Raw genomic sequence first — 25,133 nt, forward strand, 5'->3', positions numbered from 1 at the left:
AATAAGTACTGTACGGTGATCACACAAACCTATTCAACAAGCTTCTCGCTACTCTGGAAAACGTATCAAGTTCATTTCTGTGAACAGAAGTCTCTAACTAAGGATTTAGGAAGACGGAGTTTTGTTCACACATAGTATCAACTGTCAACTGGTCCCTCTACACAAACTTCTGTGCACTTATTTCCTCCACTGGCTGTCTGCAGAAGAACAGGTCCACGTTCAGGAGATCTGTAAGGATCAATTCAGGAAAGCAATCTTTTATATATTCGTAATTTATATAGGTTAATATATTTATGTATTTCCAAGTGCTAATCAAATTCTACACCTAACAGTTCTACCATGAAGCCATTTTCTGAAACCGAAACAGACCCTTGAGTCCCCTGAACAACAGCTGTTCCTCTGTTACGTGGAATCACTTACCTTGCAATTTTCCATAGGCAACAAGAGAGCCACTAAACGTGACACCGCCGATGTAAGTACCGAGGTAGGCCACGATCTTGGTGAGATTCGCTGCTGCGTCCGTGGCAAAATGTGGATATTCGACAATGTACTCAGCTATGCAAGTGAGCACAGCTGCCAAGCCTACTAAGCTGTGGAAAGCAGCAACTAACTGAGGTAAATCAGAAATCTGGATGCGCTTGGCAATTGTCAGTCCTGTTGGGAAAGGCAGGTCAAAGAGAAATTAAAACTGAACAGACCTCTGAGAAGCAACGACAATAAAGCCAACACCTGAATATTATTCAGCCATAAAAAGACAGAAATCTTACCATTTGCAATAATATTGATGAACCTTGAGGGTATTATGCTAGGTGAAATAAGCCAGACAGAAAAAGACAAATATCGTATGATCTCACTAATGAAATCTAAAAATAATAAAAACCAAACCAGGGTACCTGGGTGGCTCAGTCAGTTAGGCATCCAACTCTTGGTTTCAGCTCGTGTCATGATCTTGGGGTCATGGGATTGAGCCCTGAATCAGGCTCTGCACTCAGTGGGGAGTCTGCTTGTCCCTCTCCCTCTGCTCCTCCCCCTGCTCACTCTCTCTCTCCCCCTCTCAGATAAATAAATAAAATCTTAAAAAACAAACAAACAACAACAACAACAAAAAACAACAACCAACCAAGCTCATAGATACAGAGGACAGATCGGTGGTTGCCAGAGACAGGGGATGGGAGGTGGGCAAAACAGGTGAAGCTTCCAGTTATAAAAGAAGTCATATGTATATAAAATATAGCATGTTGACTATAATTAATAATACTGTATCACATATTTGAAAGTTGCTAAGAGAGTAGATCTTAAAAGTTCTCATCATAAGAAAGAAAATTCTGCAACTATGTATGGTGACAGATGCTTACTAGACTTACTGTGATTATTCTGCAATATATACAAATACAGAATTACTATTTTGGATATCTGAAACTAATATATCAACTTTACACCTCAATTTTATATTTTTTATTTTATTTTTGGAGAGAACACATGCATATGGGAAGGAGTAGAAGGAGAGGGAGAGAGAGAATCCCAAGCAGGCTCCACGCTGAGCATGGAGCCCAGTATAGGACTTGATCTCACCACCCTGAAATCATGATCTATTCTGAAATCAAAGAGTCGGATGCTTAACTGACAGAGCCACCCAGGGGCCCCAATTATACCTCAATTAAAAAAAAAAAAAAAAGACCACATTTAAGGTTTTCCATCCTTGCCCCTACTAAGTATTTATCTGCTTCCTAGTCTGGGCTAAATATTCTCTTACAGGGACTGTACAGAAGGTAAGGACATTGATTACGTACCCTTTCAAAATAGCAGGTGTTCTCAACACACCTAACCAAGGTCCAACTCCAAAAACCCACATATACAACATTAACACATGCCTTTTCCATCGCAACCTGCAAACACTCCCTAACACTTCTTCAGATTACCTGAGGCTCCAACCAAACCCTCACATTCACCCCACAGCATGAATAACCCAAGCGCTCTTCTCCATAAGACAAGTTTTTGCTCCTGAGCGCAGGAGACACAGCTGGAATAGGAAAGCCTGGGCTTTCAGGGGGGTGAGCGGGAGCCCTGTCCAAAGGTAAAGAAATGCAAATACCTGGGTAGTTAATACCCACATGAGGAGACTGTGAAAGAGCTACATGGCTCTAGGCAGGTGACAGAGAAGGGGTGTGCCTCAGAATATCTGCTAAGATCTTATCTAAAGGTCCTCCTGCCATGAGCTTACAGCACACTGTCCTTGTTCCTCTCCAGGGACCATCAGGAAAGGACACAAAGCTTGGGGGGAAGTATGAAAACAGGCCTAAAGCTACTATTACACTGGTAAATATACAACCACAGCTTCTCTGGATAAAACATGTGGTTATATAAATGTGTATCTGAGTTTTTAATCATATAAAGTGGCATATAATTTTCAAATAATAAAATATAAGATACTCTTTGTGGTAAACTCCATATTGCCAATTGACCTTCACGGGGTGTTTTTGTTGACTTTTGCCAAACTCTTCAATCTGTTACCAATCTAGTGTTTGCAACTGATGAAATGAGTGTAGTTCCCATGGGAATGTTGGCTGACATTTTTGTTTGCATTAACAAGTAAGACAAAAGTGAAACGAGATAAATGTGAGACCAACTCATTGTCAACAATGTGAGCAACACCTTGACTCTGATAATAGTTTTCAAATATTGGAAGAATATTTGCTCATTTTTTGGTGATATTTACAAAGTAATGGCTACAGTCGCAGCACACTTTTATGTTTAAGCTGTACTATTAATATTTACTCCATCTCTTTCTTAGGTCTGGACAATCAACGAAACAATAAATGAATCCCAGATTTGTAACATTTGTTGATTTCCATGGTATAAATGTAACCACCATGATCAATTTCAAGCTACCGATGTATGTCATTAAAGATGGAGTTGGGAAGAGATGGACAAAAGCCTACCTTCACACGTTTCTAAAAACAGATATAATATGGGTAATCTCAAGAGCATAGAAAAAAAAATCTAACAAATTAATTAAAAAGTTATGAATAATATAAGTTGTGTATAATGTATTTATTTTGGTGAACAATCTAATTGGTGTAATTCTCATTAAAATATAAACATTTTAAACCACTTAACATTGAGAAGGCAGATCAACTATGTCAAAAGAGTGAGCTAAAAAATGGGCATGTGTTCCCATAAAGGCAGAATTCCACCAAGTGCTTACCAATGGTACCGCCCAAAGCCATTGCTCCAGACATCTGAGCTAACAGTTCTGGGGATGGTTTCAGGCCTCCGAGGGTGGCTGCCAGGCCTCCAGCCACCCCAATCATGCCCAATGCATTGCCAAGACGAGCTGTTCCCTGGGTGGAAAGGCCGGCCAGGGCACCAACACAGCAGAGACCTGAGCCCAGATACATGATCTTTTTAAAAGAAAGAGAAGAGAAAAGAGAAAGAAAGACTATCAAAACATCCAGTCTTTTACCACAGGGAGAACTTCTCTTGAGGAAACACAATTTCCTAAGAACAATTTTAAATTCAGACAATGGAGGGACCAGTAGGACTTCTTCTTTCAATGTTTCAATATATGTTCCCATCCATTAGGAAAATTAACAAATTAAATATCTTAATTTGTACTTGCAATTATACCATTTATGAAAACTGGGAGGGGGTTGGATTTGATAGCATGCACGAATGCATTATAAAGTACCTAAATTTAAACAGAGTTATAATGGGATCTAGACCTGACCAAACGCTGTAAAGGAGCCAACCCCTGATGCTATAAATGCCAGGGACCATAACATCTACTTTACTCAAGTCAGTCCCATGAGATTCATGGAAGTTGAAAGAATCATCATCCTCATCTTACAAAAGAGAAAACCAAAACTTAAGGTTACATAATTCTTCCAAGGTCACATGGAATAGCAATTGCAGGATTCAGACATGGGTCTCTCTGACATACCACTCCAACTCTTCTCAAAAAAGATTTGTTCACTCAACAAGGAAGAAATGTTAGAAACAGCTGAAACCAAGGGAGACATGTTCTTTCTGCTGTCAGTTGCAATCTCCCAGGAGGCATTAAAAAGTGATAAAAAAAAAAAAATACTGAGTCCAGGACAAAGTTGAGTCTCTATTATAATCACACTGAGACATGGAACTTTCAAAGTTCAACTTGATTATTTCTGTTTTTCTATATAACATTCATTTTTACACTATCTTTTTTAAATGCATTGACATAACATCTCCTGGTTACAAGAGATGATATACTGAATTCATAGAAGTAAGTAAGTAGGAAAAAGACTAACAGTACTTAACAGAAAAATTTCAGATTCTCTTACCGATTATTTCATTGTATCCCCACAACAATCCATTCAGATACAAAATAACCTTTTGACACTTTTTACAAGTAGAAAAATTGAGGGACAAACAGGTAAACCCACATTAGCACATTCAGGTAGCAGGCAAATCTGTTTCTAGAATCCAGGGTCCTGATTCTTAGGGGACAGGAATGCTCTAGTTGACCAAGATGTCTATAGAGTTATTATTGTATTTGCTTGGTGGAGTCTGAGTTTGGCTAATGATGATGTTGAATCTATTTGGACAGAAAACAGGGTGGCAAAAATAAAAATTCTCAAGACAGCCACTTACTTGTTCAATGTTATAACCACTAGAGAGGGCAGCTAGATATCCTCCAACAAAAGTAGCAGCAGGGAGCAGATACAGGTAATTGTATTCTGGGGGATCCGTGGGACGCTTGAACATGTCCAGCATTCTCTGGGTCACCAGAAATCCGCCTTATCAAAGTAAATATGAAACAGAAAGAGGTACTTTGAGCAACATGATTTTTAAACTGGTGCAATTTCTCCATTTTAAAGACATCTTTATCACCAGGGGATAAATATATTAATAACATTTTAGAACCTCAAAATTAAAATTTATTCTATCACTCAAGACAGTTTCATTGAAGGCAAGAAACCCTATATTCAGGAAGAAAACTTCCAACTATTTCTGCATGACTACAAGTAAACAGGCATTCAAACAGCTTGGGAATGCAAAAGATCAAAGGCTAGTATTTTTTTCAAATAAGTTATTGTTTTGTAAACCTATAATAAGTGATAAAAGAAAAAAAATGCCACATCAACAGGCACCAGATTTCTTGGAGCCTCAATTAATTTTTCGGCTACAGCAGAGCATCAAATGAGTTTACGCAAGTGATGTGCTAGGCTTTCAGTTTTCAGAAACACAAGCTAGGATAAGGCAAAGGCTAAAATTTTATCTAATAGTATACTCATCTACAGACGTTATGGTGATAGCTACAAGTTAACTTAATTCAAAACTATGCATTCAATAACTTCCCAGTTAACTTGCAGCAAGACAATCATTTTGCTTATTTGTTTTGGGGCACTGAGGGAGGGGGTGTTCTTTTATCAAACAGTTTCTAAAAATTACAAGTGGGCAAAATAATTTTTCTTCACAGAGCGCATTCATGGTCTGAGTGAAACAATGTTTAAAGGCACAATCAAATTCGTGAAATTCAAATGTCTAAAAAAAATCCAAATGTCTATTCTGTATGGACTGATATTTGCTTCTCATATCCCCATCAATAACAGCACTCAAGGGCAACCCTGTCGGGACCCCCCGATGAACTTCTAACGCTCTATTCACTCTCCATTGTCTGCAAGATTCATTTGACTCCGTGAGACAAGAACCTAGTTCTCCCGCTTCCCTTCTGCCCTTCCCCTCCACTCATGCCTTCCCTCTCTCTCTCTCAAATAAATAAATAAAATCTTTAAAAGAAAAAAAAAAATAGCACTCAAGCCGGGGCGGCACCTGGCTGGCTCAGGTGAAAGCATATGTGACTCTTGATCTTGGGATCGTGAGTTCGAGCCCCACTCTGGGTCTAGAACTTGTGCAAATAAACAATTTTTTTTTTTTTAAATAGCACTCTGGACTCTCTTAGTACCACTGCCACCGTACCTGCAATGTTGACTGAGGAAATAAATGTAGCAAGAGCGGCAAGGCCCTGAGAAGTTGTGGAAGGATACAAATGTCCTCCCATCAGTACCAGCCCACCGACTGCGGTCAACCCTAGGAAGAAAGAATCAAGATGGTGAATGGTTGTAGAGACAAGGACAAATGAAATGTCACAGGGTCTCACAGGGGACAGGGACAACAGAGAAAGTCCTCACGCGCCACCATCACTGGAGTACTCTTGTGGGCAAAGAGTTAAAACAACTTCTCCTTCCGCATAAAACTTTGGACGTCCTTTAACTTTCTAGCTCTGTGCCTCGGATAAAGATCTAAACCGATCCTGTCATTGGACAAGAGATAAAAAGGGAGCATGGGGAGATAAGCTGCTTCGGAACTGGAAGGAACTATGCATGAACTATAAACAGAGGAGGGCAAAGCCATGACTCTGAGCCTCCAGAGTACGCTACCCCTTGGAATTAGGCACGATCCCTGCAGAGCCCCTGGCAGCAGTGTCTGGAGCACTGGCAGCACGAGGCCTCCACGCCAGGGCAGGCCCCACACCCGACAGTCCGAGGTGGGTCTCCCTCCTCAGATCTGAGCATCCCTGGGGGCCAAAGAGAAGAGCTTCTGGACAGCTCTGTGGACACGGACCCCTGTAAAGACTCGCAGCACAGTTCTGAGGCTAGGCGGATGCCTCCCTGGCTGGCCGGCTGCTTCCTGTTCCAAAAGGCTTCACAGTGAGTCTGACGACAGCTATGGCCTACTTACCGCTGAATGTAAGATGAATCTAAGACGAGCCCCAAAACGATGCTGCACTTACGATTCTGTGATATCAGAGGAATCCTTTCTTTAAAGGAAACTACAGTCTAAAGAAAGAACAATGGTTCTGCACCGCTTGGAATGGGAGCAGCCCAAAGGCCTGACGTGCTCACTCTGCTGGACCCTCACTTCTAGCCCTGCCCTTCCCACTCTGGGAGCCCAAACTACCCACCTCCGAGGCCAAGCCGTACAATTTGTAAACAAAGACTCTGGAAACCTCATTGAAAGCAGTTGGGAGAGTTGAATAAACCCATGAAACCCTAAAATGAGGAAAAACAAGAGAGGAGCAAACCTGAGATTGCATTAGTCACAGACATCAGCGGTGAGTGGAGAGCAGGGGTCACTCCCCAGACAGTGTGGTAGCCCACGATGCCAGCCAAGCCAAAAGTGGTCACCATTTGGGAAAAGGCTAAATTGGGTGACACAATGCCCAAACCGAGCATCCCAGTGAGACCTACAGAAAGAGAAGAGTGTGAGCTGACATCCAATTATCTCAAGATTAAAAGCACACACAAATGTGAAATGGTCACTGCTTTTACATTCTGCACTCAGTAATGAGTCTTCCAATAATGAGATTTTTTTTTTTTAACACATTTCACAATGGGGGGCAGGGGAGGCTAAAAGTATTTCGAACAAAACTCGGCTTCCTGACCACCACCACCCGAAATAAAATAAGCTATAAAGACCTACTGAAATTTATGAGTCACCTTAATAACAATTTCCCCATTGTCCTCTTCCCTGTTATGACTTTCATTGACAATGCCACATGTGTAACAAGTGCTTTTGCTCCAGAATTAGAGACCTACACGGGATCTACCCAAACATTTTCTACTTGGGCAAGACATGACCTTTATAAGACAGGAGTGTTTTGAAGCCAAAGTCATGTCACTCAGCTTTGGCTGAGGAAGAGGGATTTTAAAAGAGTAGGAAGGATTTCATTCACTCCAGCACCTCCCCAAAACATATGGCCTCTCCTCCACCCCCTCCACCCCCGGGACAGGAGTTTTGCAATTGCTCCTGAAGCTGGACTGGACTGCTGGCCGGGGCACTCAGCTCCAGCCTTAACACCAAGTCAGCAAACAGGATTTTACAAAGAAAAGGAAAAAAAAAAAAAAACCAAAAAAAAAACAAATTAAATTAAGAATGTGCAGAATACAAACAGTCAGCTCTCAACATACATCTTTAATTACTGCCTTTCCTAATAGCAACCATGTGGTCCGGACCGCTATTCTGCAACAGAAGGAAGGGTTACCTAGTGGTCAGTAAAAACAGAATGCGAACGGGGCTCCAGGGAGCTGGAATTCAACTTTCTTGAGTAAGGTACTTGTTTTCCCCTTGATACAAAGTATTTCTTTAAAAGTGGCACAGCTAGAACACCTAGGAATTGACATTAATTTTACTTTAGATCATGTAGTAAGACTGCAGTTTTAATTTATATTGCCCTACCCACAAGTAAAATGCCCAGGGCTCCAATACATGGCCTGTTGACCATCTGGAGGGAGAGGAGACAGAATGTTGTTTTGTGCTCTAATTAAACATTAGAGAAGCTATATAGAGTTGTGGTTAAGAATATGTTTTCATAAGCCAGACTGCTTCGTTCAAAATTTGGTCTGCTGCTTACTAGCTGTGTGATCTCAGGCAAGTTACTTAATTTCTCTGTGCCATAGTATCATCATCTGTAAAATTACTAACACTCTCTGTCCTCACCTGGAAAAAGAAAATAATAATATGCCCACCTCACTGAGGTCTTGTAGAGAGTAAAGAGGTTAAGGCATATGATGTATTTAGTGCAATGTCTACCATTCATTAAATTAGCACATTAATCAAGCAGCGCTAAATTATCCTAATCTGGAGTCCATTTTTTATTGGGCATCTAAGATAAAACTCACCTATGTAAAGGTTTTTTTTAATCAACTCTTTAGTAAACTAATATTTTTTCTATAGTATATTTAATAATAATAATATATTTCTATAGTGTTTGTAACAAAGGAAAGAGAAAGGCAGAGAAAAAAAAGAAAAGGAAAAGAAAGCATATCATATTGTTTGGAGAATGCTATTCAAATAGATTCCTAACACACATAAAAGAAAAATACTTGTTTTTATTATAAAGGAAGAAGTTTAAGATAAAGAAAAACAAGTATCAGGCCATTCTTTTATTCACTAAAATATGCTAATTTCATATCTATTAAAATACAATAAACCTTAACGAACGAAAGAGCAACCTAGAAAAATAAAACATCATACGTGCCTCACTGTATTTCCTCATGAATCGCAAAGAGAAATGGAAATTTACAGTCCTCCCAAGAATCCTCTCCAGGTACAATATAATAATCTGGTTTCTTTCTTTCTTTTTTTTTTAACAAGCAAGTGCAAGTAGGGACACCGCCCCATTTATTCCCCATGTTCACAACCAGAGGCTTTCAGTCATCTTGCTGAGAATTGCTCTTTCTTCAAGGAGAGCTACATTTTTCTCTTTCAAACATCTGGGCTCACAGGGGAATTTGGAGAATGCTGAGGCTACAAGAATTGCGTGCCTGCTGCTGCTCCTGAGTTCTTTATAGTTTGCTTTTGTTTTGTTTTTGCTTTGGCTCCAAGTGGATCTAAATAATTTTAATTCATTTGATGGGAGAGAAACCAATTTAAAAACCAAATGTCCATCTTTCAGACTCTAACATTTCATAACCAGAATGAATATTTACCACTATTCTACAGTGACTGTTTAATGTTTTCATAAAGATGAAAAAGGCAAAGAATTTGTGTTAAAGTTTAAAGAAATCAAAATTTAAAAACTGAAATTTGTTACTAGGTGAAGAACTTAGGATGTTAGACAAAGAACCAAGGGCCGTACCTGTCTCCTACTGTTTATTCTTCACCACAAACATGTGGTTCCCCAGTCTAACCCAACATGAGACAATAATAACTGATGTTTTATAACTCATAAAGATAAATAAATAACCACACATATAGGCACTTAGCACCAACACAATCTGACACACATCACTACCCGATATATTCGATGTAAGATGAAACTCTTAACATTGTATTTTAAATGTTTTCTATGACAGAAAAGCATTAACAGGGGCGCCTGGCTGGCTCAGTGGGTTAAAGCCTCTGCCTTCGGCTCAGGTCATGATCTCAGGGTCCTGAGATTGAGCCCCGCATCAGGCTCTCTGCTCAGCAGGGAGCCTGCTTCCCCATCTCTCTCTCTGCCTGCCTCTCTGCCTACTTATGATCTCTGTCTGTCAAATAAATAAATAAACAAAATCTTTAAAAAAAAAAAAAAGAAAGAAAAAAAGAAAAGCATTAACAGCCCGTCTGTGCTTTCACACACATTTATTCCAGTATCTAGCGAGTGCCTGTATCTCTGGGGTCAGCCATCAGCAGGGTCCCCAAGGCCGCGGAGGTGGGACTAGTAACCCCTTTACGTAAACTTGCTTCTAACAGGTCCGCTTCCTCATGGAATCCAAAAGAGGACCACAGGATCTCATTCACTAATTTTGACACTTAATGCATTTCTTACAAAATCCAAACCATCAGGACTCCATCCTCATGAACGGGGCTCTCACCAGCTGTATATGCAGAAGCCGTAGTCATCGTCTTCCTGAAGGGGGTCACTGTAGCTGCTTTCTCAGCTTCCAGCTCAGCCACTGTCTTCGGTTTTACTGGGGCACCTTGAGGAATATTTTTTGGGGTGGGAGCGGGGAAAATCACTTCGCCATCCTAACAGAAATTAGAAAACAGACATTTTTTTAACAATCAGTCCAGCATGTCAAAAACACAGAAGATAGGGGCGCCTGGGTGGCTCAGTGGGTTAAAGCCTCTGCCTTCGGCTCAGGTCATGATCCCAGGGTCCTGGGATCGAGCCCCGCATCGGGCTCTCTGCTCAGCGGGGAGCCTGTTTCCTCCTCTCTCTCTGCCTGCCTCTCTGCCTACTTGTGATCTCTGTCAAATAAATAAATAAAATCTTTAAAAAAAAAACAAAACACAGAAGATAGTGACTATGCTCGGGGGAGGGGGGCGGGGAGACTTCTTCTAAACATATTTTTTTAAAAGATCTATTTTTAAACAATCTCTACACCCAACGTGACTTGAACATACAACCCTGAGATCAAGAGTTGCAGCATGCTCTACTGATTGAGCCAGCCAGTCGCCTCTTAAATGTAATCTTAAATGGGGTGCTTGGGTGGCTCAGTGCGTTAGGGCCTCTGCCTTCGGCTCAGGTCATGATCCCAGGGTTCTGGGACCGAGCCCCAAATTGGGCTTTCTGCTCAGCAGGGAGCCTGTTCCCCCTCTCTCTCTGCCTGCCTCTCTGCCTACTTGTGATCTCTGTCTGTCAAATAAATAAATAAAATCTTTTTTTAAAAAAGTTATCTTAAATAAATTTATGTCACTTTTAACTTATTTTATAAAATATATATGTGTATATAAAAATAGAATGTTTGTTACAAATGTATGGATACATAATTTCTATATGCACAGAACACATATGGAAAAAACATAGACCAATCCCCTAAAAGGAGATAGGTGGCAAGGGGAAAGTTTAACTTTTACCTTACTCAGTTCTGGTTTTTTGTTTTGTTTGTTTCTGTTTTTCAAAAGCAATGCATATTTTGGATGAGTTCACGTGCATGTAAGCCTTTGTGATATTTTTCTTTAAATCGTTCTGCATTTCTAAACACCTTATATGGGTATAATCCCAACACATCAATCCTTTATTAGGTTATATCTCAGTTCCAACATAGGATCCATCCATAAAACAGAAAGCTTAAAACACAGTTCTAATGAAAACTCAGGAGGGAACAGGTCTCGTCACTTACCTTCATCACTACAGTTCCTCTAATGACATGACCCATCGTACCAAAATCAAAGTCATCTTTCACTTCAAAATAAAAATTATCTTTGTCAGGGCTGATGGCCTTCAGGAGCTTGGTGATGTTGTTGGAATATAAGGTGCTGGCCTGCGTGGCCATTCGGCTGGGAAGGTCTGTATAGCCGATGTGAGTAACTCCCTACATGAACAAATCTACAGTCAGAAAGGTCGATCTCTTCACAATCCTTCTAGGACACGTCTCTGCCATAGCCAAGGCTAAGTTGTGAAATTACATACCTTTATAAATATATACACATCTCACAAACAAATACAGATTTCAAAAGAGCTTGAAATATGCCTGTTTTTAATTTTAAAAATTTTCAGGCCTCAGTTTCTCTGAATACTTAAAGGAATAAACATTCCCTTACAAATCACTAAAGACATGGGAGTTGGTTCATACACAGAAGAAGCTGTTTGCTATACCTTATGGACATAAAGTTCTCCTGGCTTAGTGGTCTCAAAGTTTCCGCCAGCCTCAGCAGCTAAATCCACAACAACTGAACCTTCCTTCATTGACTCAATCATCTCTTTACTAAATAAAACTGGAGCTTTTTTACCTGATAAAAATCAAAGAGAACAGCACAAATTATATTATGCTTTCTTCAAACTCTTATTTCCTAATTATTATAGTTGTCTCTGGACACTCAAAAATGTAACATCTGAAATTTTAACTCTTTCAAGATACCCCGAAAGTCCATCACACCAGTGAAACTGGTCATCCTCCTAGGAAGAAACGTAGTAAGTAGGAACTGCAAAGTCAACGGGCAGGAGGGATCTCGCCCTTTACTTCACACAACCCTGTTCTTCCAAACGGGTTTACATCCAAGGGCACTCATGAAAACACAAACATTTGGTCCGTTTCTTTTTAAATGCATATAGTAAGCTATTAAGGAAAATATGTGTACCTGAATTGGACAATTCATAAAGATCACAATTGTCAAGGGAATATTCAATAGTAATTTATGAATTAAATTAAATATTAATTGAATTAAATTAAGTATTTCCAAACAACAGACTTCACCAGACTTTCCCACATGTTTTATTAATCTACCTTCATTTAACACCGTATAACTTCAAGGAGATACAGAGGAATGCCATGAAATGAAAACAATAGGAAATCCCAGTTTGGGATTAGAATTGGGAATCACGCGTACACTTTTATTCCCTCTGCACACTGTTAATTCTGCTTCTGGTGAGTTAATTCTCCTTTGAGCCCTATACTAGTGCTCAGAATATACTGGTAGATAAACAGAAAAGAACTTTGTTCTCACGGAACACTCTAGCCATGAGATAGTTCACACTTAAAATTCATTCACTGACGGGGCGCCTGGGTGGCTAAGTGGGTTAAAGCCTCTGCCTTCAGCTCAGGTCATGATCTCAGGGTCCTGGGATCGAGCCCCACATCGGGCGCTCTGCTCAGCGGAGAGACTGTTTCCCCTTCTCTCTCTACCTGCCTCTCTGCGTACTTGTGATCTCTGTCAAATAAACAAATAAAATATTTTTTTAAAAAAATTCATTCACTGATTCTTACATAGAAGATAAAGCACCAAACGTAAAGATTTTTCAACCTAACCTATATTAGTAACATTCAACAGGGTCCACACTGTCAGTTTATTACGATGCTCAAGTTTCATGGAACAATATATGCGTTAGCCAAAAGACAAAGGAAATAAACTTGTGAGACTGGTAGTAGGAAAGTAGAGAGTTAATAGCCTAAGTATCTCCTCTTTTAGAAAGTTTTCAACTCTGTTTACAGAATTTTAGGAAGACCACAATCGATTTTATAAATGGAAATTAATATAAAATAAAATTTGCACTATAATAATCTGTTTTTCAATCCACTTGGTTGGAATACATGTGATTCAAAAAAAGAAAAATAAAGATTTGTAGCACATGTGGAAAAAAAGAGTTGTAAAGGTACAAAGGGGTATTTATATAGTACTTCTCTCTTTCTCAATGCCAACTGTATACTGCCAAGATAAAGTCCAAATCCCATGCCTCCTCTTACTGAAGGCCTTCCTGCCTGGGTATAAGCACTTTCTCTCATTTTTCTCTCATGACTGACCCCCTGGACCTTCTGTTCCAGCCACGCAGGGCTAGCTGTCACATGGTTTGTTGGATAACCCCTTGACTCTCCATGGAAGAGCAAGAATGAGGAGGTATTTCCCCCAGAGACAATACTCTGAAGTCCTGGTGGTTTCACCACCTTTCAAAATTCTCTGGAAATATTCCTTTCCTCTACTCTCCCCCACTACAGTCCAACAAAGCCATCCTGGATATTTAAACTTTACTCAAACACAAGAATTTGGGGATGCAAAGAAAATACATCTGAGGACTTCCCCCGCCAACCTCCAGAGGTCATACTGTTGAGCTCTGAGATAATATAAAGCTATGGATCGCATGGTCGCATCCACATAAACTGGCAAACTTCAAGTGCCAATGTGTACTTTTTAGGTGTTTCCGATCGTCCTTCTTCCTCTTTTCTAGTCCATGAGCTCTTCTCCGTGAACCAGACTCTTGCTTGCAACAGCTCTTCCTCACACCTTACTTGTTCCCTCCAGTCTTGGGCTGATATGCCTGAAGGGGCAATCTGGGTCCAAATGCACCCCCTTTGACTTCTAACTGCCCCCACTTTACAGGCATAGGCTTCACAAATTTGATTTGGTATCTAATTCCTCCCACCCTAAAAATTCTAGAGTCCTTCCTTCTTCTGACCCAGCGAGAGCTAAGGATCAGTTCTAGACTGTGTCACCCTAGTGACTTGAAGTGGCCAAAACCATTTAGGCTCCCTAGAAAACATCTGATATACTACCGATTTGTCTTTGATTTTATTCACTCGACCTTCACAAAACAATTAGGCACTAGCTGACACAACTTTAAATGCACACACACACGCGCAGAAACACACTTGCATCTGAACAAAGGTAGTAAGTGTTCTGTCCATACTGTCAGTCTGAAGTCCATTCACTTTTGAATGGACAGGCTATTCCTTCGCATAAAGTAATTTCTTTAGTCAAATAACTAGAGGGTGAGTTAAAATTTATTTAAGTCATGGAGGAATATTTAGAATACATGAAACTATTATAAGTAAAATGCACACAGCAAAATAGTATGTATAGACTGCTGCCTTAATGTAAAAAAAATTTATATACATATATGAATTTTATATATATTTATATACATACATGAAATACTACATATACTATATAGTTTCTAGTCAATTCTATGTTGTATAATATTTAACCATAGCAGGACATCTTTGAGTGGTAAGAATATTTTCTTCTTTGTGCTATTATCTCCTAAATTTTCTGTAAGAGCTAGTTTTAATTTTATAATTTAAAAAAAATCAATAAAGGCTACAGGGAATACAATGATGAATATAATAGTGCAGCTGGCTTTCAGCGTTCACATGTGGATTAATTTTTTGAAAATTCTAAAAGTGCAGAAATGAAAATTGAAAACAGAAGGGAAAAAATAGAGCCAAAAGAGGAGCAAAGTACATAAATTTGGAACATAAAAGTTCCAAATGAGCAAATCCTCAAAAGAATAGTTCAAGAGGAAGACTAAGAAGGCAATTTCAAAATACTGTCTTACCCTAATGGCCTACTAGGGTAAAAATGTAATATATGGTAAATGTGACATCACAAAATGGAAGGAACAAAAGGTTTAAGATGATCAGTGAGATATGCGGGGAGGGGAATCTACCCAAATCTAATATCAGACTTCAAACTAAACTCTAAATTCTAGTGATCAGAATGAATTATAAAAGAGAATGAGCCTTTGTGGCACCTGGCTGGCTCAATCGGGAGAGCATGCAACTCTTGATCTTGGGGTCGTGAATTTAAGCCTCATCTTGGGTGCAGAGATCACTTAAGTAAATTTTTTAAAAAGAGAGAGAATTGGAGCAGCTGGGGGGCTCAGTGGGTTAAACCTCTGCATTCAGCTCAGGTCATGATCTCAGGGTCCTGGGATCGAGCCCCACATCAGGCTCTCTGCACAGCGGGGAGCCTGCTTCCCACTCTCTCTCTCTCTGCCTGCCTCTCTACCTACTTGTGATCTCTGTCAAATAAATAAATAAAATCTTTAAAAGAGAGAGAGGGGGAGAGAGAGAGAGAGAGAGAATCAACCCATAAAGAAAAAGAAAAAATGAAAACCTTGGTGAATCTCTCTCTCGTCTTTGAATTAAAAAGTATTTCTTAAATTAAAGCAATGGGGAAAATAAGGAAAACATCAACAGATTGAAATATGAAATATGTATGTATTATACTCCTCAAAAATCAATATGACAAAAAGTTAATATAATAAAAATTTAATATAATTAAATTTAATAAAAAATTTAATAAAGACAAAACACTAAGATCCTAATACATGAAAAACAAACACAAATGGTAACTACCAAATTTTAAAAAAAAGTTCACCCTTATATGAATAAAAGTTATAAAAGTGAGATACTTTTTTTCGTCTCTCAAAATGAAAGAATCAAAAAATCATTATAATGGGGGATCTGGATGGCTCATTCAGTAGAGCATAAGACTCATGATCTTGGGGTTATAAATTCAAGCCCCACACTGGGTGTAGAAATTACTTAAAAATAAAATCTTTTAAAAATCATAACAATGTTGAAATGAAACAATTAGCTGATGATCTATTGATGAGATTATGAACTACGCAAAAGTTTCACAAAAGCGTACTTTACCAATATGTATCAACCAGCCAAAAACTTTGATATCCACTCAACCAGTAATTCTACTTCTAAGATTTGATTAATCCCAGGGAAATAAATGAAGGCACACATGATGGAATAACATAGAAAAAATGTTAGAGCATTATTTTTAATTGACAAGAAGTGGAATTAAATGAAAAGCCCAACTTTGCGTTAACCATTGAATAAAATGTGGTGCATTAAAATAAGAAAATCCCTCCAAAATTAAAATATATATACAAAAGTTCCTTAATGACTCATCATGCTATATGAAGGAGAAAACTTATGATATAGTATTAAATGGGAAAAATGAGGGGCGCCTGGGTGGCTCAGTTAAGTGCCTGCTGTTGGCTCAGGTCATGTTCCCAGGGTCCTGGGATTGAGTCCCACATCAGGTTCCCTGCTCTGCGGGGAGCCTGCTTCTCACTCTCCCTCTGCCTGCTGCTCCCCCTGCTTGTGCTCTCTCTATCTCTCTCTCTGTCAAATAAATAAACAAAATCTTTAAAATAAAATAAATGTGAAAAATGAGAATGATATTATATCCTGATCCAACAGGATAAAAATGCATGGAGGGGCACCTGGGTGGCTCAGTGGGTTAAAGCCTCTGCCTTCGGTCGTGCTAGGGTCCTGGGATCGAGCCCCACATCAGGCTCTCTGCTCAGCGGGGAGCCTGCTCCCCCCCCCCGCCTGCCTCTCTGCCTACTTGTGATCTCTGTCTGTCAAATAAATAAATAAAATCTTTAAAAATAAAATAAAGTATTCCTAAATAAATAAAGTACTCCTGTATAATCACAACCAGTTTCTTCTCTAGGTTGAAGACGTAAATTAAGAGTTGGATTGGAAGAGGGATACCTGGGTGGCTCAGCGGGTTAAAGTATCTGACTCTTGGTTTCGGCTCAGGTCATGATCTCAGGGTTGTGGAACTGAGCCCCAAGTTGGGCTCCACACTCAGCCTGGGGTTTGCCTGTCCCTCTTCCCCTGGTCCTCCCCTAACTTGTGCAGTCATGCTCTCCCTCTGTCTCTCTTAAATAAATAAGTAAATAAAATCTTTAAAAAAAGAGTTGTACTATAAGAGTTAAAACAACTTAAAAATGCCATTAGACCAATCTATTTACTTACCAATTGAATATTGCTACAGCAAATGAAGCTACACAGTTAGGACAGCCTTTCAAAGTGCTTCTAAAACACTTAGAGAGTGAGACAGAGACCTAAATAAGGATGGATAGCAAACAGGAAGATTTTTACAATATAAAACAGAAGACTATATCCAATGTTTAATTCAAATCCTTCAAATATAAAGAGATGTCCCATATACCCTAGAGACAGTCTGGTATAGATTCTAGATAGAAGAATAAAAGATCAAATGATAATATCAAGTGTTTCAAGAAATAACTGCAGAAGTCAGAAGAGTTAATTAAAGGGAAGCCTGGCATTTTTCAAAGTGTTAGAACAAACAATCCTAAAATTTGTATAGAACCAGAAAAGACCCCAAATTGCTAAGGAAATGTTGAAAAAGAAATACAAAACTGGGCCATCACATTGCCTGATTTCAAGCTTTACTACAAAGCTGTGATCACCAAGACAGCATGGTACTGGCACAAAAACAGACACACAGACCAGTGGAACAGAGTAGAGAGTCCAGATATGGACCTGCAACTCTATGGTCAAACAATCTTCAACAAAGCAGAAAAAAAAATCCAGTGGAAAAAAGACAGTCTCTTCAGTAAATGGTGCTGGGAAAATTGGACAGCTATGTGTAGAAGAATGAAACTTGACCATTCTCTTACACCATACACAAAGATAAACTCGAAATGTGAGGCAGGAATCTATCAAAATCCTAGAGAAGAACACAGGCAGTAACCTCTTCGACATTAGCCACAGCAACCTCTTTCAAGACACGTCTCCAAAGGCAAAGGAAACAAAAGTGAAAATGAACTTTTGGGACTTCATCAAGATCAAAAGTTTCTGCACAGAAAAGGAAACAGTCAACAAAACAAAGATGCAACCCACGGAATGGGAGAAGATATTCACCAATGACACTACAGACAAAGGGCTGATATCCAAGATCTAAAAAGAACTCTTCAAACTCAAAACTCAAAAAACAGATAATCACATCAAAAAATGGGCAGAAGACATGAACAGACATTCTCCAAAGAAGACATGTAAATGGCTAACAGACACATGAAAAAGTTCATCATCATTAGCCATCAGGGAGATTCAAATCAAAACCACATTGAGATTCCACCTTATACCAGTTAGAATGATCAAAATTAACAAGATAGTAAATAACAAGTTTTGGAGAGGATGTGGAGAAAGAGGAACCCTCTTACACTGTTGGTGGGAATGCAAGTTGGTGCAGCCACTTTGGAAAACAGTGTGGAGATTCCTTAAGAAACTAGAAATAGAGCTTTCCTCTGACCCTGCAATTGCACTACTGGGTATTTACCCCAAAGATATAAATGTAATGAAAAGAAAGGCCATCTGTACCCCAGTGTTCATAGCAGCAATGGCCACAGTCGCCAAACTGTGGAAAGAGCCAAGATGCCCTTCAACAGACAAATGGATAAAGAAGATATGGTCCATACATACATTGGAATATTATGCCTCCATCAGAAAGGATAAACGTCCAACTTTCGTATCAATATGGATGAGACTGAAGGACATTATGCTATGCTGAGTGAAATAAGTCAAGCAGAGAAAGTCAATTATCATATGGTTTCACTTACTTGTGGAGCATAAAGAATAACATGGAGGACATTAGGAGAAGGAAAGGAAAAGTGAATTGGGGGAAATCAGAAGGGAAGATGAACCATGAGAGACTGTGGATTCTGAGGAACAAACTGAGGGTTTCAGAGGGGAGGGGGTGGGGGGTTGGGTGAGCCTGGTAGTGGGTATTAAGGAGTGCATGCATTGCATGGAGCACTGGGTGTGATGCATAAACCATGAATCTTGGAACACTAAAAATTTTAAAAACAATTTTTTTTTAATTAAAAAGAAATAAAGGGAAGCCTGGATGGCTCAGTCGGTTAAGCATATGGCTTCATCTCAGATCATGATCCTGGGGTCCTGAGATCAAGCCCTGCATCAGCTCCCCACTCAGTGGGGAGTCTGCTTCTCCTTCTGTCCTCCCTGCCACCATGCTCTTGCTCTTTCTCTAAAGTAAATAAATAAAACCCTACCAAAAAAAAAAAAAAAAAAAAGAGTTAATCTTCTTAAAAGTAAGAAGTGTTTTGTTTTGTTTTGTTTTGTTTTGTTTTGTTAAGCAGGCACAACTGGGCTTTCCCCTTTGCTCATTTCTGTTAATTTAATAATTTTATCTGCAAAATATGAGCTATACAAAAAGACCAAAATTGTTACATTCCCTCAAACCACCTCCATCCAAAACAACAATGACAACAGAAAATATGACAGAAAAAAATTAACAAGGAGAGAATGGTTTTTTTTATGTACTTCCTGGCACAATGCAAACTGTGGCTAAGAGATATGACCTGATGTCCAACTTCATGAAATAGTTCTTGGTTCTTCCTGGTTCTTGGACATCATATTCATAGTAAGATTATTTGGTTCTCTCCCAGTGGAGGACATTTGTTTCCATATCTTAGCCAAGGCAATGGTAGGACATCGTGCCATCACAGTCATTATTCAAATATTCATTTTTTCATTCACTCAACTACTATTTAGTGCCTACCATGTGCAGGCTGGATAGGGAAGGAGAATTTTCCCTGTAACTCTGAAGACTAATATTTTAGGACTGAAAGAAGCTACATTCAAAGCTTAGTGAACAGTTACATTACCCAAAACAGTTGAGGTATTTAAAGCAGTCATCTAAAAATTTTCAGTTTCCTAATTGGTTGGCCATTATTCAGGGTGAGCGGGGATGGCATAGATTTGGGTGAGTATCCTTGAATCTCTGTGGGCATCAGAATTGGCTCCAGGCTGAAAAAGTGCCTCACCTGTGCACCAGTTCTAGCTATGTGGATGTATGGTTGTGATTCATACACATACAATCTTAAATATGACTGAAGTCACAGTTTAAGAATTCATAGAATTCTTTTCATACTATGTATTTTCTCATCAAGTGAACGCTAAGATGAAGTTTTTAAAGTATTAAAGTTAGAAAACTCCAGAGGTGCCTGGCTGGCTGAGTCAGTTAAGCATCCAACTCTTGGTTTCAGCTTGGGTCATGATCTCAGGGTTGTGAGACTGAGCCCTGCATCCAGCTCCATGCCCAGAGATGAGCTTGCTTGAGATTTGCTCTCTCCCTCTTCCTCTCCTTCCCCTTCCTGCTCACTCTCTCTCCCCCCAAATAAATTAAAAAATCTTTAAAAAAAATGAAATTTCTAGAAAAATTACTCATTTCTGAAAACAGCTTTAGGGGCACCGGCTGGCTTTGGTTGGAAGAGCATGTGACTCTTAGTCTCGATCTCAGGGTCATGAGTTCAAGCCCCACATGGGTATAGAGACTACTTAAAAAGAAAAAGAAAGAAAGAAAGAAAAAATAGCTGTAACAACTAGGGTTATATAGCAAAAAAATATATCATTGCCCTCTCTGCAAGATGATATTCAGAAAGAGTGATTTAGCTTAAACTAAAAACCACTGAGTAAGAGTTACCAGAACGTTTCAATATATTATACCTCATTGAATAAATCAGTCTTAATATGATCATCTGAAATCAATAAATTCTCAGACTCTACCAGGAAAAGACTCAAGCCCTCACAGACAACTTTAGTCACATCAAACAAACAAACAAACAAATTAAGAGGAAACCACTAAAAATATTAAGGACAAAACACCAAGGGGAGCCTGGGTGGCTCAGTCTGTTAAGCATCTGCCATCCACTCTGGTCAGTAGCCCTGCTCAGCGAACAGTCTGCTTCACCCTCTGCCTCTGCCCCTCCCCTCCACCTGTGCTCTCTTTTGCTCACGTGAGTGCTCTCTCTCTCTCTCTCTCAAATAAATAAATAAAATCTTAAAAAAAAAAAAAGACACCAAGATGAAATGGATCTACCACAAAATTCTGTAACGATTCTAAAGAAGTTTTAGCATTATTTACTGGAATTATTCAATAGCATGTAATTGGATGGGGGAAAATCCTAACTTCCTGACCTGTAAGGCATCCAATTAGACAAGCTCAAGAAAAACTTTCTGCTTTAACAAGGTCATAGTATATTTAACAATATAGTAGCAAAGACATTAAAAATACAAATTACAGAATATATTTATCCAAATCAAAACGAATTTCTCGTGAACAAGCACTAACAAGATAAGGAGAATTTTTAACATAATGCAATACTATACATTGATTCAAAGGAAAACACAGCATGTAAAGACATTCTGAACTACAGCATCTACACATAAAGAAATGTCATTACTAATAGTACACAATTTTGCACTGAGCGCTGTTGTCTACCCAGCACCCACTTTGTTTGTTCTCTGGTCACTACTCTGATTTCCATTTTCTCCACACAGTCTAGGAACTTGACCCCAGAAACCACTCCAGATGCAGGCTGGTTGGCCTAAGGATAATCTCATCACCTTATTAGTGACCAGTTCAGAAATCCAGATGTAAGCCAAGGGGTATCTCATTGCCCTGTCTCCGTGAACTGGCTCAGAGATGAAGGCCCAATGAAGGCCAATAAGAACATGGGAAGGTTTGCTCGGGGCTTGTGAAAAAGAAGTTTCCTTCCTCTTCAAGAGGGAACCATTGGAACTGACCTGTCTTGTCCTGTGGACGTTGTGTTGGGCTCAACCCGCTGCTGCCTTCCAGCACGGAGGATAGGGCCAACTCACAGGGCAAGGCAAGAGAACACAGGAGCACAGTGAAAGCCCCTGATGTCAGCACACCTACCCACACTTCTGACTGGACTTGGTCTGCATACATAACCCAAGAAATATCCTTTCTGTTTAAGGCAGAATGTGCAGGAATTTCTGCTTCTGATAGCCAAAGTCATCATAATCAATACATACCAAAGGCTCTTTTGGAATTTCAAAATCACAGATGGGGGTTAAAGCTTTGGCTCTTAAGCTATAAAAATGCCTACAGAGAAGGACAAAAGGGTTTTTATACACTTACATATACCTATGAGAAAAACAGATAATTGATTATGTAATTCACCAGAAGTGGCAAGAAACTGCAGAGTATGTGATCCATGGGTCTTTCATCTACTGGGTCTGATTTAGCCAGCCTCACGTTGGATAGAGCAACATACTGATTCAACCCCTCCTTCTATGTTATCACTGGCTAAGCTTTAGACAGCTATGTTCACAAACAGAGATTCTAACCCAAGCTTAAAGAGCCAAGCAGAGTAATTAACATGTGAGTTCTATCCATAAAAGTAGAGACAAGTTTTCTCTGCACAATTAATTATTTGTATAAGGAAGAGAGAGAAAGCCAGGCCAGCAAAACCTTGGCTTTTATAAATTGAATGCCGTGAGATATGTCTAAATGTAATACTTACGAAATATGATTAGTCAACAGCATATTTTAGCAAATTAGAGAAATCCCGAAAGATCTGTTTAATGAAAAAAACTGAAAACAAGCTTTTACCTAATTATTAAAGGACACATTCATAAAAAAATTTTTAAGGATTATCTTAATAATCCGCCTCTCGTAGCTACAAAATTCTGTATAAATAAAAATCAAAATTTGTCAAGATTTTACCATGGCTCCATAAGCAGTAGGAATTCTTAAAAAAACAAACAGTCTACAATATTTAAATTGTAGCATGAAAGTATAATATTCTTTTTTTTTAAGATTGTATTTATTTATTTGTCAGAGAGAGAGAGAGCACAAGCAGGGAGAGCAGCAGGCAGAGGGAGAAGCAGGCTCCCCGCTGAGCAAGGAGCCTGATCCCAGGACCCTGGGATCATGACCTGAGCCAAAGGCAGGTGCTCAACTGACTGCGCCTCCCAGGCACCCCAGAAACATATAAGGTATACATTCTTTAATGTATAACATCTATATTCTTCTATAAATTACAACATTCTTTGTGTTCCCTCCAACACATGCTTAGATGTACCTTTGCTACCAAAATGTCTTAAAAACTGAAGCAATGAATATTTATGACACATTCTGATTTCACTAGTTTTATAAAATAATTAAAAGATTATTTTTAAAAATAGAAATAATACTGCTTATTTTCCATGTTATTCAACTCAGGTCAGGATGAGATTAACTGACAAAAGAGCCTTAATGAGGGGTGCCTGGGTGGCTCAGTGGGTTAAGCCTCTGCCTTCGGCTCAGGTCATGATCCCAGGGTCCTGGGATCGAGCCCTGCATTGGGCTCTCTGCTCAGCAGGGAGCCTGCTTCCCACCCCCCCACCCCGCCTGCCTCTCTGCCTACTTGTGATCTCTCTCTGTCAAATAAATAATTAAAATCTTTAAAAAAAAAAAAAAAAAGAGCCTTAATGAAATGCATAGCGTTGGAAAATGCAGTTTTTCAAGGAATGTCTTAGACATTCCATGGAGTCCTTGAGACTGTCTGGACTTTCTACTAAAAAAGTCAAGGGATGCCTGGGTGGCTCAGTTGGTTAGGTCTGAATCTTGATTTTGGTTCAGGTCATGATCTCAGGGTCATGAGACTGAGCCCCAAGTTGGGTTCCACACTCAGCGAGGAGTCTACTTGATATTCTCAATCCCTCTCCCTTTGCCCCCACCCAGCTTATGCAGGCGTGCACAGGCTCATTCTCTCTCTCTCTAATAAATAAATAAATAAAATTTTTAAAAAAGAAAAAAGAGGTAAGTTTTCAGTCCTGAGTACCATTTGTAAGACCAGATTCTCTCTCTCTCTCTCTAATAAATAAGTAAATAAAATTTTAAAAAAAGAAAAAAGAGGTAAGTTTTCAGTCCTGAGTACCATTTGTAAGACCAGGCATCACCAATGGCAGAAAAGAGAACAACGCTAATGCTCTCTATGCCAGGCCCTACATGGGATTGTCTTCTTCTACTCAAGAAAGAGCTCTATGGGATAAAAATTTTACCCCATTTTCAGAGATGAAGACTTGGAGGTTCAGAGAGACACATCAGCCAGCTATCGGGCAGTGGACCCAGCATCTGACTCTACTCTATCGGGCTCTAAATCCAAGATCTGATCCCCAGTGAATGCATTAAACATGAGCAGACAGAACTACAAAGTGAGAAAAAGGAAAAAGCTATTAGCTGCTCACCAAAATCCATGTTTGTTTTGGGCTGAACTGTGTCCCAAAAAAATTTCTATGTTGGAGCACTAACCCCTAGTACCTTAAAATAGGACTGTATTTGGAGTGATGGCCTTTAGAGAGATGATTAAGTTAAAATGAAGCAATTAGGCTGGGCCCTAATCCAGTCTGATAGATATCCTTAAAATAAGAGAAAATGTGGATACGAAAAGAGGCCAAGACCATGTGAGGACACAGCAAGAACAGAACCATCTACAGGCCAAAGAGAGGACTCAGAAGAAACCAGACCTGCCTATGCCTTGACCTGGGACGGCCGACCTCCAGACTGTGAGAAAATAAACACCTTGTTGAAACTGGGATTTTCGTAGCAAAATTAGCTACTAATTAGCTAACTAATTAGCAGACTAATACAATGTTCTGTTATTCCTGCACACACAGCAAAGCAACAATTCCCAGCTTCTCTTAACAGTGAGGTTTGGCCATATGACTAAGTCTTCCGAAGAAACGTGAACAGGAGTGGTAGGTGGCATTTCTAGGCATCCTATACACATTCTTCTAGGTCCCCATCCCTTCCGGATGACTGGAAGAGAGACCGTGCCTAGAGTACCCTTCAGAGCCTCATAATGATGACGACAG

General features: G+C 39.4%; 1 protein-coding gene across 5 annotated transcripts in view; it reads right to left on the reverse strand.

The window, feature by feature from the left end:
• The window catches only part of NNT (nicotinamide nucleotide transhydrogenase), a 93,988-nt gene that overhangs the window by 36,139 nt on the left and 32,716 nt on the right, over window positions 1–25,133 (reverse strand). For all 5 annotated transcript variants that reach the window (XM_045999579.1, XM_045999575.1, XM_045999576.1 and 2 more), the window contains exons 8-15: window positions 12,062–12,195; window positions 11,586–11,777; window positions 10,335–10,488; window positions 7,061–7,222; window positions 5,956–6,066; window positions 4,627–4,772; window positions 3,206–3,401; window positions 421–654 (exon numbers count right to left, since the gene is read on the reverse strand). In XM_045999579.1, coding sequence (XP_045855535.1) covers window positions 421–654; window positions 3,206–3,401; window positions 4,627–4,772; window positions 5,956–6,066; window positions 7,061–7,222; window positions 10,335–10,488; window positions 11,586–11,777; window positions 12,062–12,195 — 1,329 coding nt within the window. The remainder of the gene's footprint in view (window positions 1–420; window positions 655–3,205; window positions 3,402–4,626; window positions 4,773–5,955; window positions 6,067–7,060; window positions 7,223–10,334; window positions 10,489–11,585; window positions 11,778–12,061; window positions 12,196–25,133) is intronic.

This window comes from Meles meles, chromosome 3 (assembly GCF_922984935.1).
Source record: "Meles meles chromosome 3, mMelMel3.1 paternal haplotype, whole genome shotgun sequence".
Lineage (NCBI taxonomy): Eukaryota > Metazoa > Chordata > Mammalia > Carnivora > Mustelidae > Meles > Meles meles.